Genomic DNA, 19,288 nt, shown 5'->3' on the forward strand with positions numbered 1-19,288 from the left:
TCTTGCACAGCACTTATTAAACCAGGATCCCCACTGTCCAGAAGTACAACAGGCGGGCGGATCAGCACACCACCTCTCCTGGCCTGGAAATGAGTTGTTATATCCTCTTCAGGGTTTTCACCCAAAGAGCTTTCTGCTGAATGATACTTTGGGGACCTCCACCATATGAATGGCGATGGTTCACGTAGGACAGTGAGGTGCTACTCAGGTCTTAACAGCATTGATCATGCCACCTTCCCTAACCCGCCCTCCACCTTCAGTTCCTAAGCTTCAAGTTTGTAGGTGTCTAGATTACCAACAAAGCGTCCTGGTCCCTCCATGCCGACACTATAGTTAAGAACACCCACCAACGCCTCTATTACTCTCTCAGGAGGCTAAGAAATTCAGCGTGTCCATTACGACTTTCACCAATCTTTACAGATGCACCATAGAAAGAATCCTTTCCGGATGTATCACAGCTTGGTATGGCTCCTGCTCTGTCCAAGACCACAAGAAACTACAAAGGGTTATGAACGAAGCCTAGTCCATCAGGCGAAGCAATCCCATCCATTGGCATTGTCTGCACTTCCTACTGCCTCAGAAAAGCAGCCAGCATAGTTAAGGACCCCACACATCCCAGACATACTCTCTTCCACCATCTTCTGTTGGGAAAAAGGTACAAAAGTCTTGAGCACATGTACCAATCGACTCAAGAACAGCTTCTTCCCGGCTGCCATCAGAATTTTGAATGGACCTATCATATATTAAGCTGATCTTTGTCTGCAACCTAGCTATGACTGCAATACTATATTCTGCACCCACTCCTTCTCCCCTATGTATTCGATGAACTGTATGCTTTATCTATGTAGCATGTAAGAAACAATACTGTACATACATGTGATATTATCACAATACGTGTGATAATAAATCAGAACTTCCATAAATGAAATTGTCAGGTTATGGTAACATTATCAATTAGACTTTGGCTGTCCTCAGCACCTGTTAAACCATCTTTTTCAGCATCGCTGTGTAGCCATCTTTAAAGATAAACAGAACAAGCCCACAGGATTTGCACTTGGAAGCATTGAGGGACGAGTGGCTATTCATTATATAAACCCTCCCAACCCGTAAGTGTTCTTAGATTTTTCATCTTTTCCTTGTGTTTTTTCGAGGTACTGCTTTTAACAATCTGCTTCATCACACTCTCTTAAATAGTGCAAAAGACAACTTCACTTTTAAATGCCACCGATCTAATGGAACAACCAACACGTCTGGCCCTCAAGATATTTATGCTGTAAGTACTGCTGTGAAAGCACATATCCCCAGGTATATTTATGTAGCATGGCAGTTGCTTATATTCCTGTATGAATCTGAGCATTGAAACGAACAGATTGGGAGAAGAAAGGTTTGGCTCATGGTAAACTCTGACATGGGGAGATAATGGCCTAGTGGTATTACCGCTAGACTGGTTATCCAGAAACTCAGCTAATGTTCTGGGCACCCAGTTTCAAATCCTGCAGATGGTAGAATTTGAATTCAATAAAAAAAAATCTGGAATTAAGAATCTACTGCTGACCATGAAACCGTCGTTGATTGTCGAAAAACCTATCTGGTTCACTAATGTTCTTTAGGGAAGGAAATTGCCATCCTTACCTGGTCTGACCGACATGTGGTTGACTCTCAACTGTCCTTAGACAACTAGAGATGGGCAATAAATGCTGGCCAGCCAACGACACCCATGTCCCACAAATGAATAATAAAAAAGTTTACAATCTGATCCGCAATAGTTGTGCCATTAATTACTCACTTTTTCCTTGGATTTACAAGCAACCTGATCATATAAAATAAATTTCAAAGAGGAGGAGGCCACGTGGCCCATCATTCTTGCGCTAACTCCACATCACCCCGAACAATTTAATCATGTCTCCCTGCAATTAGGATGTATCCGCAGACTTGCTTTCTGTCTCTGTTCAATCAGAACAAACTGAAAATGCTCAGCATCTTTGGAGAGAGAAACAAGGTCAATATTTCAAGTTGGTGACCTTCCTCCATCAAAACTGGAAAAAGGATTGAGATGTAACCGGTTTAAAGCAATTACAGAGGCGAGGAGAAAAGAAACGAAGACGGGGAAGATCTGTGAGAGGGTGGAAGGCAGGAATGATTAAATGACAAAAAGGATAATAATGCCAGATGAAATGGGATGATGACACAGTGGTTAGCACTGCTGCCTCACAACGCCAGGGAACCTATTTTCAATTCCGGCCTCAGGTCACTGTTTGTGTGGAGTTTGCACATTCTCCGTGTCTGCGTGGGTTTCCTCCCACAGCCTGAAAGACGTGCTGGTGAGGTTAATTGACCTTGCTAAATTGCCGTTTAGTGTCAGGGGGAATTAGAGGGTTAAATATGTGATGTTACGGAGATAGGGACTCGGTGGGATTGTTATCAGTGCAGGCCCGATGGTCTGAATAGCCTCCTGCCATGTACGGATTCTATGGTTCTCTGTAAAGAAACTGAAGGTGGATCTAAAAGACATGCGAATGGCAATAGCAGATTCATGTCTAACACTGGCTAAAAATGGGATCAATGGTTAGTATGTGGAACTGTTAAATTCTGTTGAATCCAGAAAGCTGTAAAGTTCCTAATCAACAGATGGATGTTCCTTCAGTTTCTGCTCTGATTCATTGGAACAGTATAGGAGGCAGGACAGAGCTGGGGGATATTAGTGACCTTCCTCCCATCAACCACCAATCAATTCCTTTGGTTTCATTCAGCAATTTGAAGGAACCTTTCTCTCGACAATACTCTCTTCCACTCTTCAATCTCCCCATTGCTTCTACCCTTCCCATAGCAACGTCCTACATAAGCACAGGAAATGCTCCCTCACCCACTGTCTTGGGGCCCTAATGCTACCTCCAGGTTTACTTACATTTCTTCCAGCATAGTGCACACTCTGCTGCTCACCATCTGGCTACAGTGAGAGACCAGATACAGATTCAGTGGTTGCTTTACCAGTACCTCCATTTAGTCTGCAACTGTGCACGAGGTTAAAACTCTCATGTTCACACATTGTCCCATTCCCACCCTGACCTGCCATTCTCCAATTTTCCACAAAAGATTGACATGAGCCAGAGCAATGGGAGAGGCGATGGCCTTGTGGTATTATTGCAAGCCTATTAATCCAGAAACTCAGCTAGTGTTCTGAAGATCCGGGTTCAAATCCCACCATGGCCGATGGTGGAATTTGAATCTCATACAAAAAAAATCTGGAATTAAGAATCAACTGATGATCATGAAACCATCGCCGATTGTCGGAAAAACCCATCTGGTTCACGAATGTCCTTTAGGGAAAGAAATCTGCCGTCCTTTCCTGGTCTGGCCTACATGTGACTCCAGAGCCACAGCAATGTGGTTGACTCCCAACTGGCTTCCAAGGGCAAATAGGGAGGGGTAATAAATGTTGGCCAACCAGCAACGTCTATGTCCCATGAATGAATAAAAAAGAAATCAGGACAACTCGTCTTTCAATTGGGAACTTTAACACTCAACCATTTCAGACCAACCATTGCTCCCATTTTTTGGGACACTGCTGATGGCATTTCCACCTCCTCTAGACCCACCTTTTGTTTCTTGATTGTAATTCACTTTTGCCTCACACCCTCAAGGTGTCAATTTTTGCCATTTAATCTCTCTGGCCTTCCACCCTATCAACCACTGCCCTTTTCCTACATCAGTATTAGCTTAAATCAGTTACACTTCCTTGTTTTTCCTAGTTTTGAAAAAGGTCATCGACCTTAAGAGTTAGCTGTGTTTCTCTGTCTATAACTGGTCCCGGCCAGCTGAATATTTCTCTATTTTCATTGAACCCCTGCAGTCCAGAAGGAGACCGTTCAGCCCATTGAGCCTGCACTGCCCACAATCCCACCCAGGCCCTATCCCTGTAACCCCATGTATTTACCCTAGCTAATCCACCTGACATTAAGGGTCAATTTAGCATAGCCAGTCCTCCTAACCTGCACACCTTTGGAGTGTGTGAGGAAACCGCAGCAGCCAGAGGAAACCCACACAGACACGAGGAGAATCTGCAAACTCCATACAGTCAGCCGAGGCTGGAATTGAACCTGGGTCCCTGGTGCCGTGAAGCAGCAGTGCTAACCACTGTGTGGAGACGGTTAAGTTGAAATGAAACTGTTTTGCTTTTCTATAGTTTTGTATGTCATAATCATACACCGAGATCCGGTAAATGAATATTAAAGAAGTCTGAGACCCAATCTGATCCTTTCCCGTCTTGTAGAAAGCATACCGATTCCACTATTAAATTCTCAAAGTGGTGAGTTGTGACCAATGATTTGTTGCAGATGTGGTGTCCAGTTTTCCATATTGCCACTGAACAATTTTTTTCCTTTGCCATTTCTCCCAGGTGAATGGAATTGCATTCCACCCCATACATGGCACTCTTGCCACTGTGGGGTCCGACGGCAGGTTCAGTTTTTGGGACAAAGACGCTCGCACAAAGCTTAAAACATCAGAGCAGCTGGACCAGCAAATAGCAGCCTGTTGCTTCAACAATAATGGCAACATCTTTGCCTATTCCTCAAGCTATGACTGGTCAAAAGTAAGTACAAGTCTCGAGCTGACTGTGTAGGTACCTGCGTAACGGTACCAAATCGGAGAGGCAATGGCCTAGCGCTATTATTAATGGCTAGACTATTGATCCAGAAACTCAGCTAATGTCCTGGGGACCAGGATTCAAATCCTGCCATGGCTGATGGTGGAATTTGAATTTTAAAAATCTAGAATTAAAAGTTTACTGATGACCATGAAAACCATTGTCAAATTGTCAGAAAAACCCATCTGGTTTACTGATGTCCTTTAGGGAAGGAAATCTGCTGTCATTACCTAGTCTGGCCTACATGTGACTCCAGGACCACAGCAATCTGGTTGACTCTGGACACGGGCAATGAGTAAATACACGGGGTCAGGGTCTGGGTGGGATTGTTGTCAGTGGGCCAAATGGTTCTGAATGGGCCAAATGGCCTCTTTCTACTCTAGAGATTAAATGATTGATTCTTAGATCTGTTTCCAGAAAGGATTGCTGTCCCCGATACCTGTAAAAAGGATCAGCTCTGTTAAGTGGCTCTTAACTACAATGCTAACAGCTGGAGGATGCTCCACAGCTGTGGGCAGGACTGGTTCCAGTACTGGGTGCTCTGCTACATCTGTGGCAAGAGCGAGTTTCTGTAGGGACCGCCGTGCTGTAATTTATCACCGTATTCATCTTAAATTGAAATAGTTCTGTGGTATGAGAATATTTCCCTTCCCTGACAGTTTGGCCCCAGCTGCCCTTTTATTGAAGATGATATTTGTTGTATGAGTTCTGTAGGTTTTGTGTTGACTCTCAAACATGTGAGCTGTAGGTTTGAACTTTGGCCAGTTACATGACTGTGGTTGAGATGGGCTCAGAGGCAAGTGTCTTATCTACCTCACCACACAGAGGTTACTGAGTGAGACCAAGAGATGAAACTTCTGGTTGATTCGTCACTCGGTCGCTCTCTCTCTCTCTCTCTCTCATGTGTGCCAAGGCTGATTCTACTTCTGTCTGGAATCAGCTAACTCAGCCCACATGAAGGATTAAATACCAGCTACTCACTGGTGAAACTGGCAGATCTATCGTAGAAACAGAAATCATAGAAACCCTACAGTACAGAAAGAGGCCATTCGGCTCATTGAGTCTGCACTGACCACAATCACACCCAGGCCCTACTCCCATATCCCTACATATTTTGCCCGCTAATCCCTCTAACCTATGCATCTCAGGACACTGAGGGGCAATTTTAGCATGGCCAATCAACCTGACCCACACATCTTTGGACTGTGGGAGGAAACTGGAGCACTTGGAGGAAACCCACACAGACACGAGGAGAGTGTGCAAACTCCACACAGACAGTGACCCAAGCCAGGAATCGAACCCAGGTCTCTGGAGCTACGAAGCAGCAGTGCTAACCATTGTGCTACCATGCTGCCCAAAGTGAAGTTTCAGACGGCTTTCATTATTTAGCTCTGCTGTCCTACCACATCGTCATGAATGGTGGTGGGCAAATAAACAGCTCACGGAGGAGGAAGCTCTATAAATATCCCCATCCTCAATGATGGAGAATCTCAGCACATCCATGCAAAAGATAATCCATCTCCGCTTCCTCAGGGAGTCCTCAGTCTTTAAGTCTTTAGCCAATTTGATTCAATGCATATGATAAGAATAAAATGCTGAAGGCGCTGATACTGCAAAGGCTTTGTTGAAGTGGAAATTTTTCTTGCTTCTTGACTGTGGTAGAGAGAAACTCAACGAAATTCATTCCAACAAAACGACTTATCTTTATTTCCGAAAGATTGCATGCAGTATTGGCAAAAACTTGAGTTCAGACAGCCATCGTTACAACGTGCTAATTCAGCTCTCAAGTCCGCCCTTACATAAAGAATCAATTCCATAGTTAGATCTTTCTCTTATCAGTTTACGTGACTTTAGGAATTCGATTAGTAATACAAACAGTAGCAACATCATTAATTGTGTTATAACCCGGTGACCTCCGAGACCTCTTTGTCTCATCATTCATACTTTTATCTTGTCCTTTTGATAGAACAGAAGAAGACCGATGACTTTGTCACTTCTGACCTTATCTCGCCTCACTCATACATAAGAACATAAGAACATAAGAAATAGGAGCAGGAGTAGGCCATCTAGCCCTTCGAGCCTGCCCCGCCATTCAATAAGATCATGGCTGATCTGTCGTGGCTCAGTTCCACTTTCCCGCCCTCTCCCCATAACCCTTAATCCCCTCTTTTATCAAGAACCCATCAACCCGCTTCTTAAAAATATTTAGCGAGGCAGCCTCCACCACTTCAACGGGCAGAGAATTCCAGAGATTCACCACCCTTTGAGTGAAGAAGTTCCTCCTCAACTCCGTTCCAAACCGCCTCCCCTTTATCTTGAGGCTGTGCCCCCTAGTCCTACTGTCTTTTTTGAGCGGGAAGAGTCTCTCCACCTCTATCCTATCCATCCCATTCATCATCTTATACGTCTCAATGAGATCTCCCCTCATTCTTCTAAACTCTAACGAGTACAAGCCTAGTTTATTCAGCCTCTCCTCATAGCTCAACCCCCTCAACTCCGGTATCAGCCTAGTAAACCTCCTCTGCACTCCCTCCAGGGCCAAAATATCCTTGCGCAGGTGCGGCGCCCAAAACTGCACACAGTACTCCAGCTGCGGCCTCACCAATGCCCTATACAGCTGCAGCAAGACCTCCCTACTTTTATATTCAATCCCCCTCGCTATGAAGGCCAGCATCCCATTCGCCTTCCTGACCACCTCACTAGGTCATGTGGAATCAGCCTTATCAGGTCTTGACCTTCTCGGTCTTATTCATGTCTTAGGTTTTGTGGAGTCAGTGTTCCTTATTTTGTACCAAATACTTGACCAATTTTCCCATCATGCCACTATTTCATTCGTACAACTTCACAGCTTATCCCAGACAATATTCCAAGCAATAGTACTGAAGATTTATGCTCTAGAACTTGCCACTCCCCTGCCCAAGTTCTTCCAGTACAGTTACAACACTGGCATCTGCCCAACTCTGTGGAAAATTGTCCAGGTATGTCCTGTACCCAAAAAATAGGACAAATTCAACCCAGTCAATTAGCATCCAATCAGTCTACTCATGATCATCAGTAAAATGGCGGAAGGGGTCAGCGGCAGTTCTTTCAAGCAACACTTACTCGGCAATAACAGAGGCTCAGGGTCACTCAGTTTCTGACCTCACTGCAGACTTGATTCAAACTTGGACAAAAGAGCTGAACTCCAGAGGTGAGATGAGAGTGACAGCCCTTGACATCAAGGCAGCATTTGACTGCGTGTGGTATCAAAGAGTCCCTGCAAAACTGGAGTCAGTGGGAATCGGGAAAACTTCTACTGATTGGATTCATACCTGGGACAGAGGAAAGTAGTTGTGATGGTTGTAGGTCAGTCATCTCAATCTCAGGACATCTTCAGTTAGAATCCATCGTTAAAGTAGAAATAGCAGGACACCTGGAAAAGAATGGTTCAATCAAGCAGACGCAGCATTGATTCATGAAGGGACAGTCGTGTTTGACGAATTTACTGGATTTCTATGAAGATGTGACTAGTGTGGTTGACAGAGGGGAACCGGTGGATGTGGTGTTTTTAGATTTCCGTAAGGCGTTCGATAAGGTGCCTCACAAAAGGTTGCAGCAGAAGATTAGGGTACACGGAGTTGGGGGTAAAGTGTTAGCGTGGATTGAGGATTGGCTGTCTAACAGGAAGCAGAGAGTTGGAATAAATGGATGCTTTTCTGGTTGGCAGTTGGTGACTAGTGGTGTGCTGCATGGATCGGTGCTGGGGCCTCAACTGTTTACCATACACATAGATGATCTGGACGAGCGGACTGAGTGTAGGGTAACAAAGTTTGCTGATGACACAAAGATGAGTGGAAAAGCAAATTGTGTGGAAGATGCAGAAAGTCTGCAGAGAGGTTTGGATAGGCTGAGTGAGTGGGCGAGGATCTGGCAGATGGAGTATAACGTTAGCAAATGTGAGGTTATCCACTTTGGAAGAAATAATAGTAAAATGGAATATTATTTAAATGGTGAAAAATTACAACATGCTACTGTGTAGAGGAACCTGGGGGTCCTTGTGCATGCATTGCAAAAACCCAGTCTGCAGTTGCAGCAGGTGATCAAGAAGGTGAATGGAATGTTGGCCTTTATAGCGAGGGGGAGAGAATATAAAAGCAGGGAGGTCTTGCTGCAACTGTACAAGGCACTGGTGAGGCCGCAGCTGGAGTACTGTGTGCAATTTTGGTCCCCTTATTTGTGTAAGGATATATTGACCTTGGAGGGAGTACAGAGAAGGTTCACCAGGTTGATAGCAGAGATGAGCTTATGAGGAGAGATTGAGTAGATTGGGCCTGTACTCGTTGGAGTTTAGAAGGCTGAGGGGTGATCTTATAGAGACATGTACGATAATGAAGGGGCTAGATAGCGTAGAGGTAGACAGATTCTTTCCACTTAGAAAGGAAACCAGAACAAGAGGGCACAGCCTCAAAATAAGGGGGGGTGGGGTCAATTTAGAACAGAGTTGAGGAGGAACTTCTTCTTTCAGAGGGAAGTGAATCTCTGGAATTCTCTGCCCATTGAAGTGGTGGAGGCTACCTTGTTGAATATGTTTAAGTCACGGGTAGATAGATTTCTGATCAATAAGGGAATTAAGGGTTATGGAGAGCAGGTGGGTAAGTGGAACTGATCCACTTAAAATCAACCATGATCGTATTGAATGGTGGGGCAGGCCTGAGGGTCTAGGTAGCCTACTCCTATTTCTTATGTTCTTAGTTGTTTCATCAATAACTTCCTTTCCATCATAACATCAGAAATGGGGATGTTTGCTGATGATCACACAATGTTCAGCCTCATTCACGACTCCTGAGATACTGAAGCAGTGTCCAAATGCAGCAAGACCTTGACAATATTTAGGCTTGGGCTGACAAGCGGCAGGTAACATTTACACCACACGAGTACCAGGCAATGATCATCACCAATAAGAGAGAATTGCCCCTTGACATTTGGTGGCATTACCATCACTGAATCCCCACAGGAGTAACTTGCCCTCAGAAAAGGTCGTCGAACGTATTGTATTCAATCTTCTTTTACTTACAAAACTATCGAAATACACTACAGCATGGACTTGGAACTGGAGACAACTAGTTATACAGGTCTCTCCTGGTAAGACTAAACATGGAAGATGATGTCACGCACAAAGACACATATCTGCTAAAGACCATAGGATATAGAAGCAGAATTAGACCATTTGGTCCATCGAGTCTGGTCTGCCATTAGATCATGGCTCATATATTCCACAACCCCATTCTTCCACCTTTTTCCCATAACCTTATACATCGGTAGATACATTGAAATAGGAAAATGCTTACTATAGCTCTCCATAACATTCGCTATCAATATCTGGTGGTTACTATTGACTAGAAACTGAACTGGACTAGCCATATAAATACTGTGGCTACCAGAGTAGGTCAGAGGCTAACTTGATTCTTGCTGTTGAGTAATGAGAACTGGAAGATTAGCGATGTGCCTGTCAATTGTACACCCATCCCAGCAATGCTGGTGAATTTCAATCCCAACCTCAGAGTAACATTTTAAATTTTGAAAGTGATGTCCAAGCCCAAAGTTATTCCCAGAACTCTTTGCAGTTACTGAAATTGGGATAATGCTCATAAGATATGCCTGAAGTCAACGGAGGGTGCCATTCTCCGAGCTTGGGGTGGGTGTGCCAGTAAAATCAGGGTCGTCATGTCCACTTTACATTTTCCACAGTATTTAATTGGTAGGATTAACTCTATACGGTACCTTAATATCCTGTTTTAGACTTCACTATCACTGATTAAGGATGAAATTTCTTTTAGAAACCAATCAAAGAGCAGACTGAAACTTGCCTTACTTTATACTGAATTTGCGGAAGCCATGATATATTAAACTTAGTATACTTGGTGCAAAATATTAGGTGGTTAGCTGATATTCAGTTATTGTTTCTGAGGCAAGGAATGCAGTTGTGATGTTCAGTGCCAAGATAAAGTTACATTAAACTGGGGATTCATGCTTAGGTGTGCCCTGTGGTCTGAAAAGGTATATTCCATGGATAATTAATGGATGAATGCATTGCACAACTTGGTGGCACAGTTCGCACTGCTGCCTCATAGTGCCAGGGACCCGGGTTCGATTCCAGCCTCAGGTCACTGTCTGCATGAAGTTTGCACGTTCTCTCCGTGTCTGTATCGGTTTCCTCCCACAGTCCAGAGATGTGAGGGTTAGGTTGATTGGCCATGCTAAATTGCCCCTTAGTGTCAGGGGGATGAGCAGGGTAAATGTGTGGGGTTATGGGGTTAGCGCCTGGGTGGGATTGTTGTCATTGCAGGCTTGACGGGCTGAATAGTCTCCTTCTGCACTGTATAGATTCTATGAAAATTTCCATCGACCCATGCTTGTAAATCCAGTTCTTGATGAAGAGAAAGAAGAGGCTAATATAAGGTCATAACTGTGACAGTGGATAAAAGGGGTTTGCTTTGATAATGCTTTTGACGTGTATTTTTACCTTAATTCCTAAAGCGACTTTGCTAGGAGAGTTGAGTTGATTAATTGGTTTTCAAAATATTTGAACGTCTTGTTTTCAGGGTCATGAATATTTCAACCCACAGAAGAAGAATTACATCTTCCTGCGCAATGCTGCAGAAGAGCTGAAACCCAGGAACAAGAAAGGGTAAGTACCACACTCAGGCTTCCAGCTGGCAACCAACTCTCAAAGCTATCTTCCAATGATCCAGACCATTTCATTTAATGTCAGAAGTGGCGCTTTGAAATTAGTGGAGTGTCTCTGACAGTGGATTCCACTATTATCTGCTGCCATTTTTATCTTTTGCTGCAATTGTTGGGCGTGGATGCTTATTTTTCTGTGCAAACAAACCCAATCACTATTTCAAAAACAAACAAGTCACTTGGGTCACATTAGATTATCTATCTCGATAAATTAAGGGTGGCACAGTGGTTAGCACTGCTGCCTCACAGCGCCAGGGACCTGAGTTCAATTCTGTCTTGGGTGACTGTCTGTGCAGAATCCGCACGTTATCCCTGTGTCTGCATGGGTTTCCTCCGGGTGCTCTGGTTTCCTCCCGCAGTCTGAAAGACGTGCTGGTTGGGTGCATTAGCCATGCTAAATTCTCCCCCAGTGTACCTGAACAGGCACTGGAATGTGGCGACTGGGGGATTTTCACAGTAACTTCACTGCAATGTTAATGTAAGCCTACTTGTGACAATAATAATAAAATTTAACTTCAAAGCTTTATTACCCCACCTCTGCAAACATTATCCAAGTTTCCCTTAAATTAGGAGTGTATGTGTGATCCTGAGATCCAGGTACTTCAGTCCCGGGTTATTTCTGACTTTGACCTGTTCAGGTTCTGTGGGTTAGCAGCTTTGGAAAGAGGCTGACGTTGATGCTGATAGCTGGTTGCCAGTTGAATCCTCTGTCGGAACACTGAGATCTGTTCGAATTGGCAATTTGGGATAGTTAACAGAAATGAGAAATTAAGATTTAAATCTGGTTCCTGAGGCTCCTTGGTACAAGTACTGCGCTTGACATCAGGCCTGCACTTGACATCAGGCCTGCACTTGACATCAGGCCTGCACTTGACATCAGGCCTGCACTTGACTGAATGTGGCACCAAGGAGCTGGAGTGAAATACAAAGAGGTGGTGGTATTGTCACTGGACTGGTAATCCAGAGAGCCAGGGTAATGCTCTAGGGAGCTGGGTCAAATCTCACCATGGCAGATGATGAAATTTGAATTCAATAACAAGCTGGAATTATGATTGTTGGAAAGCCCCATCTGTCTCACTAATGTCCTTTAGGGAAGGAAATCTGCTGTCTTTACCCGGTCTGGCCTACATGTGACTCCGGAGCCACAGCAATGTGGTTGACTCTTTAAAATATCCCCAGGGATAAATAGAATCAATGAATCCCTGCAGTGTCGAAAGGGGCCATTCGGCCCATCGTATGCACCGACCACAATCCCACCAAGGCCCTATCCCTGTTACCCCACATACTTACCCTGCTAACCCCCCTGAAGCTAGGGTCAATTTAGCACGGCCAATCATGACCCAGCCAGCAACACTCACATCCCATGAGCGAATATTTAAAAAAGGCTCAGTGGGGGTTGGGGAAGAAAGTTATACTTAGCAAATAGAAAATGTGGTTGTTTGATACCTAGGACATCAGTGCAGGAGTTTCTTAGGGCTACGTCCTAGGTAATGAAGCAGTACTTGCCCACATGAGGGCATCCAGGCTTGGGCTGATAGTAGGTTAAGTAGCATTTGTGTCATTCTAGTAACAGGTAGTGACCAACTCCAGAAGAGAGTCTAACCACCTCCCCTTGAAACTGAAATGGTATTGCCATTGTCGAATCCCCCATTCTTAATGTTCTGCGGGGCTGCCATTGACTGGAAACTTAACTGAACTAGCCACAGAAATACCAGAACAGGTCAAAGGTTAGGTATTCGACGGTGAGTGACTCGCTTCCTGACTCCCCAAAGCCATTTCACAAGCTACCAGGTATAAATCAGAATGTGATGGAATACTGCCACTTGGCTGGATGGGTGCAGCTCCAACAACGCTCAAGAAGCTTGACACCATCCTGGACAACGCAGCCCATTTAATTGGCGATCCGTCCACCATCTTAAACATTTACTGCCTTTGCCACCAAAACACTGGCAGCGGTATATTCCATTCACATTTCATTAATTTGCCAAACCATCTTAGATCGCACTTTCCAAACACGTAACCATTTCCATTAGACATACAAGAGCAGCAGACAACAATACCTGCAAGTTCTGCTCCAAGCCACTCACCATCCTGACTTAGAAATATATTGGCTGTTCCTTCACAATCATTGAGACAAAATCCTGCAACTCCTTCCCTAACCGCACTGTGAATGTACCTATGTCCATTATCAAGGACTTCATAGTGGAGCATTTAGAAAGCAGTGGGAGGATCAGACAGAGTCAGCATGGATTTATGAAGGGGAAATCATGCTTGACAAATCTGTTGGAATTCTTTGAAGATGTAACTAGTAGAGTTGACAAGGGGGAACCAGTTGATGTGTTATATTTGGACTTTCAGAATGCATTCGACAAAATCCCATACAAGAGATTATCATGCAAGATTAAAATGCATGGGATTGGGGAAAGTATATTAAAATGGATAGAAACCTGAGTCGGCAGAGAGGATACAAAGAGTAGGATTTAATGGGTGCTTTTCAAATTGGCAGGTAGTAGTTAGTGGGGTGCCATAGGGATCAGTGCTGGGACCCCAGCTATTCACAATATATATTAATGATTTGGGAAGAGGGAACAAAATATAACATCTCAAAGTTTGCAGGTGATACCCAGTTGGGTGGGAGGGTGAACTGTGATAAGGATGCAGAGATCCTTCAGAATGATCTGGAGAGATTGGGTGAGTGGGCTAATCAATGGCAGACGCAGTATAATTTGGATAAGCGTGAGGTTATTCACTTTGGAAGCGAAAACAAGAAGGCAGATTACTACCTGAATGATTGTAAATTGGGAGAGGGGAGTGTGCAGCAGGACTTGGGTGTCCTTGTGTACCAGTCACTGAAGGTAAGTATGCAGGTGCAGCAAGCAGTAAAGAAGGAAAATGGCATGTCGGCCTTCATTGCGAGAGATTTCAAGTACTGGAGCAGGGATGTGTTGTTGCAGTTATACAGGTCCTTGGTGAGGCCACACCTAGAGTATTGTGTGCAGTTTTGGTCTCCTTTTCTGAAGAAGGATGTTCTTGCTCTCGAGGGAGTGCAGTGAAGGTTTACCAGGCTGATTCCGGGGATGGTGGGACTGATGTATGAGGAGAGATTGACTAGGGTAGGATTGTTGTCAATGGAGCTCAGATGAATGAGGGGGGGATCTCATAGATACTTCTAAAATTCTAACAGGACTAGACAGGATGGATGCAGGGAGGATGTTCCTGGTGGTGGGGAAGTCCAGAACCAGGGGTCACAGTCTGAGGATTCAGGGATGACCATTTAGGACAGAGGTGAGGGGACATTTCTTCACCCAAAGAGTGGTGAACCTGTGGAATTCATTACCACAGAAAGTAGTTTATGCCAAAACATTGAATGTATTCAAGAGGTGGTTGGATATAGCACTTGGGGTGAATGGGATCAAGGGAAGAAAGGAGGATTAGGCTTTGAGTTAGAGGATCAGAGCAGGCTCGAAGGGCCAAATGGCCTCCTCCTGATCCTACCTTCTGTGTATCTGTGTTTCTATATCACATGGACTACAGCAGTTTAAAAAAGTGGCTGACCATCTTTTCAAGGGTCTTTTGGGCTGGGCAATAAATGTTGCCCTTGCCCACACCCCCGAATGAATAAATGTTTGGAATGACAAAGAAGGGCTTGCATTTAAACAGTGTTTCAATGACTTTAGTGCTCGGTGCTTTAAAGCTCATCAAGTACCTTTGAAGTGAAGCCACAGTTGTGATGTGGGACAACAAGCTTCCACAAACAGCAATGAAAAGATGATCAGATAATCTCTTAGCAATGTTGATTTAAGGACAGATGCCAGGAGAACTCCCTTGCTCCTCTTCAGAATGATGACATGCAATCTGCTCTTCCAAGGTCCGGCCTTGGTTTAATACATTGGAAAGCCTGTGCTGACAGTACAGCACACCCTCAGTGCTGCACTGCAGCGTCACTCAAGCTGAGAGTTAGTCTAGGATGCCGAAGAGGCAGAAACACTGGGGTGAAATGATTCAAAAGTGATTGGAGTTCACACTGAGTACCTTTCCTGTGCTGAAACCTCTAATATCCTAGTACCAGGCCCAGTATTCAGTGGCAGAATGTGGATGGGAATGGTGTTGGTATTTATGCCCAAATGCCAATTTTGTACAGTTTTAACTGTCGACCCAGTGAGTTACCCATGTGGAAATGATCTGCCGTTCCTCACATAATTATTTAGAAGCATTTCACCAAACCAGACCATTCTCAAGAAATGACATTTCTTTCCTATTTCGGAAATTTTGTAAGTTCTTTTTTACTGGCACTGCAATGTGTACAAAATAGCATTGAAATATTAGAGACTTGGTGTAAAGGAGCTAAAGATAAGAACTATTCGGCCCATCGAGTCTGCACCAACTCCCCAAAAGAGCATTCCACCCAGGCCCTCCTCTCTGCTCTATCCCTGTAACTCTGCGCATTTACCCTGCTAATCTCCCAAACTGCACATCTTGAGACCCTGAGGGAAAATTTAGCATGGTCAATCCACCTAACCTGCGCAACCTCAAGTGTGGAAGGAAACTGGAACACCGGAGGAAACCCATGTAGACATGGGGAGAATGTGTGCAATCTCCACACAGACAGTGACCCGAGGCCGGGAATTGAACCTGGGTCCCTGGCTCGATAAGGCAGCAGTGCTAACCACTGTGTCACTGTGCCACCAGAATCTTTATTTAATAAATAAATCACGTGAAGAGTGCCCTTGCTGTTCAGCTGAGAGACGTGCATACAGCAGCAAGGGTGTGAGTCTGATCCTTGCTGTCATTTGGTCTCTCAGCCATGGGAAGTTTCTTGCAGCTGGCTCTATGATGTGAGGGGGGTAAGTATTAGGATAGATTCACGCTTACTGCCACGCACCACCATATGCACACCCTCAATATCTCTCTCCAGCAGCCTTCTGCATGCTCATTTACATTCTCTTTGTCCAATTCCACCACCTTTCCCTACCCTCAGGATAAATCTGTGCTGACTCTGCTCTCAGCTCTGACAAAAGATTCGAGACATTGGCCCTACTCTTTCTCCATGGATGCTGTCAGACCTGCTGAGATTTTCCAGCATTTTCTGTTTTTGTTTCAGATTCCAGCATCCGCGGTATTTTAAGTTGATCTTAGGATAAGGGTTATTGGTTTCCATTGCTTCCCCTGAAGTATGTACATAGGCAAGGCTAGCCTGGGATTAGACACCCCGTCTAAAATAAAAGAATAATTCAAGATGGCAGCAGAGGAAAGGTGTGGAACCCTGTCAGCAGGTTGAGGGGAGACACCACATGTCTTGGGTCTTCCCCCTCGTTTGATCCTCTAGTTCTTTACCCTCCCCGGCCACCTACCCAAATTCCTGATATTTATAGTTCTAAAACCTAAGGCATGTTAGCATCAGTCACCAAGGTAACTATTTGGTTTTTTTCTTCAAAAGACGTACAGTTGGTGACATCCGTTCTTGAGTTGAAGAATACACAGTAAGTACGCTGTACTGCTCTCTGTGATTCAGTACCAGACACTGCTCTGACCTCCCACAGGACAGAGCTACTTTGATCTTTGATCTTCACTTATTTGTCACCGATTGGATTCCTTTCGAGCAACTTCTTGGAGAGGGGGTGGGGAGAGATTCTTGGCTGTCTCTCTTTACTGGTGTTGGAAATGTCTGGTGGTATCACTATTACTCATTGTGGCAAAGCCCACTTAATAATAAGCAGGTTCAAAATTCAGAGTGTCTTTTCTACCTGCACCTGTTGTTTTTATTCCAATGGCATTTTAAAAACAGTTCACTCCTTTTTAAAGAATGTTTTCCACCTGGGTTGCACATCCTGTCCCCTTGACAGACTATACTGCTAGACTTTTTATTCCAATTTCTTAATTCTTGAAGATCTGATTGTCGAAAGCTTTCTGAATGTGTGTGTGTGTGTAGATTGGGTGTTGGACTCATGACAACAACTGTCCCTACTGAAAGGCTGTCCTGAAAGGGAAGTTAGTCAAATAAGTAAAAGGAAAGACATAGTCTAATGTCTGTAACAAATTTCACAGCAACAGGACATCCCAAAGTGCTCTACAGTTAATGAAGTAGTGTTGAAGTATAATTATTGATGTGATGTAGGAAACGAGACAGACAGGAGTAGAAGAATGCGTTGATGGAGTGCAATGAGGTAAATAATGGGAGGAGACTTATGTAGAGCTTAAACACCAACCCAGCTATTGGGCAGTCTGGCTTATCCTTGTACATTGCGTGTAATTCACAGTGTGAAGGAGGGGTGCTATGAAGTGGGGAGGCAATGGTATTGTCACTGGACTAGTAATCCAGAGACCCATGGCAAGATCTGGGGAGCTGAGTTCAAATCCTGCTAAGCCAGATAGTGAGATTTGAATTCAATAAAAAATCTGGAATTAAAAGGCTAATAATAACCTGGGTGGAGGGAAAACAACACACGATGGCACAGTGGTTAGCACTGCTGCCTCACAACGCCAGGACCCGGGTTCGATTCCGGACTGGGGCCACTGTCTGTGTACAGTGCACAGTACCCCTGTGTCTGTGTGTGTTTCCTCCAGGTGCTCCGGTTTCCTCCCACAGTCGGAACGACGTGCAGGTTAGGTGCATTGGCAATACTAAATCCTCCCTCAATGTACCTGAACAGGTGCTGGAGTGTGGTGACCAGGGGGTTTTCACAGTAGCATCATTGCAGTGTTAATGTTAGCCTACTTGTGACACTAATAAATAAAAAAAAACCCATTGTCGGAAAAACCCACCTGGTTCGTGAATGTCCTTTAGGGAAGGAAATCTGCCGTCCTTACCCGATCTGGCCTGGATGTGACTCCAGAGCCACAGCAATGTGGTTGGCTCTTAAAGGGTAGTTACGGATGGACAATAAATGCTGTCCTAGCCAGCGACGCTAACATCCTGTAAATGAATAAAAACTGGAGGAGGTCACTCAGAGATTGCAGAGGGATTGTGAAAATGCAGCAGTGGAAGTCGGCATTGAGTATTTAATTGGAGCAGAAGATTGTCGGGATGAATCTCCATCAACTTTGAAGTGATATTGACCAAATTGGAGGTAGGCAGAGGACATTCCTCCACACCACCTCCCCACTCCCCCCGGTAACCAGTCTCTCCTTAACAGTGAATGTGACCTGGGCTGGGAGTTCTTGATGCTGATTCATGGTGTGCAAACCCACATTCGTGTTACTGTGGACAGGAAAAGGATTAGCTGGTAACTCTGTTTAATGCTCTCATTTTTTCCCCTCTTTTCAGGATTTGAACGCCAGCTGCTGGTGATTTCCAAAATCGTTTCCAAGGAGTGCCATCAGGGAAGGACGTTTTTTAATTCGTGGAGCCATAGCTACAGCTGCTGTCTTGATTTCCGCCACCCTTGCTGTTTCCCTGGAGCACACAGCATGCCTTGTATTAGATTGTTTCGTATATTTTCCCATAATAAAGTTTTCATTTAATTACTGTGGTCAGCACTGCTGCCTCACAGCGCCAGGGACTCAGGTTCAATTCCGGCCTCAGGTCACTGTCTGTGTGGAGTCTGCACGTTCTCCCAGTATCTGTGTCCGGGTGCTCCGGTTTCCTCCCACACTCCAAAGATGTGCAGGCTAGGTTGATTGGCCATGCTAAATTGCCTCTTAGTGTCAGTTAGTTAGTCCTCTTAGTGGGGACAGCAGGGTAAATATGGGGAGGGTTATGCGGATGGGTCCTGGATGGGATTGTGTCAGTGCAAACCCGATGGCCTGAATGGCCTCCTGCACTGTAGAGTTTTTATGATTCTATTTACTTTGGATTACTTTTGAAAAGCGAAGGTGCTGGGAGGAACAAATTCACCAGTGTCTTGTTATTTTACACAGTGTGCCACCCCTTACAGTGATAGTAGGCTTGTTCTGAAACAGATAACGGGGCTGAATAAGGAT

The 19,288-nt window shown here is 44.7% G+C and overlaps 1 protein-coding gene across 1 annotated transcript in view; it reads left to right on the plus strand.

The window, feature by feature from the left end:
• Nucleotides 1-18,829, plus strand: part of rae1 (ribonucleic acid export 1) — a 44,079-nt gene extending 25,250 nt beyond the window's left edge. The window contains exons 9-13 of the mRNA XM_080205138.1: nucleotides 1,000-1,106; nucleotides 1,195-1,273; nucleotides 4,397-4,591; nucleotides 11,227-11,312; nucleotides 18,633-18,829. Coding sequence (XP_080061264.1) covers nucleotides 1,000-1,106; nucleotides 1,195-1,273; nucleotides 4,397-4,591; nucleotides 11,227-11,312; nucleotides 18,633-18,639 — 474 coding nt within the window. The 3' untranslated portion in view covers nucleotides 18,640-18,829. The remainder of the gene's footprint in view (nucleotides 1-999; nucleotides 1,107-1,194; nucleotides 1,274-4,396; nucleotides 4,592-11,226; nucleotides 11,313-18,632) is intronic.
• The last annotated feature ends 459 nt before the right edge of the window (nucleotides 18,830-19,288 follow it).

Source organism: Carcharhinus amblyrhynchos, chromosome 16, assembly GCF_965287045.1.
Source record: "Carcharhinus amblyrhynchos chromosome 16, sCarAmb.v2.hapA, whole genome shotgun sequence".
NCBI classification, from domain to species: Eukaryota; Metazoa; Chordata; class Chondrichthyes; order Carcharhiniformes; family Carcharhinidae; genus Carcharhinus; species Carcharhinus amblyrhynchos.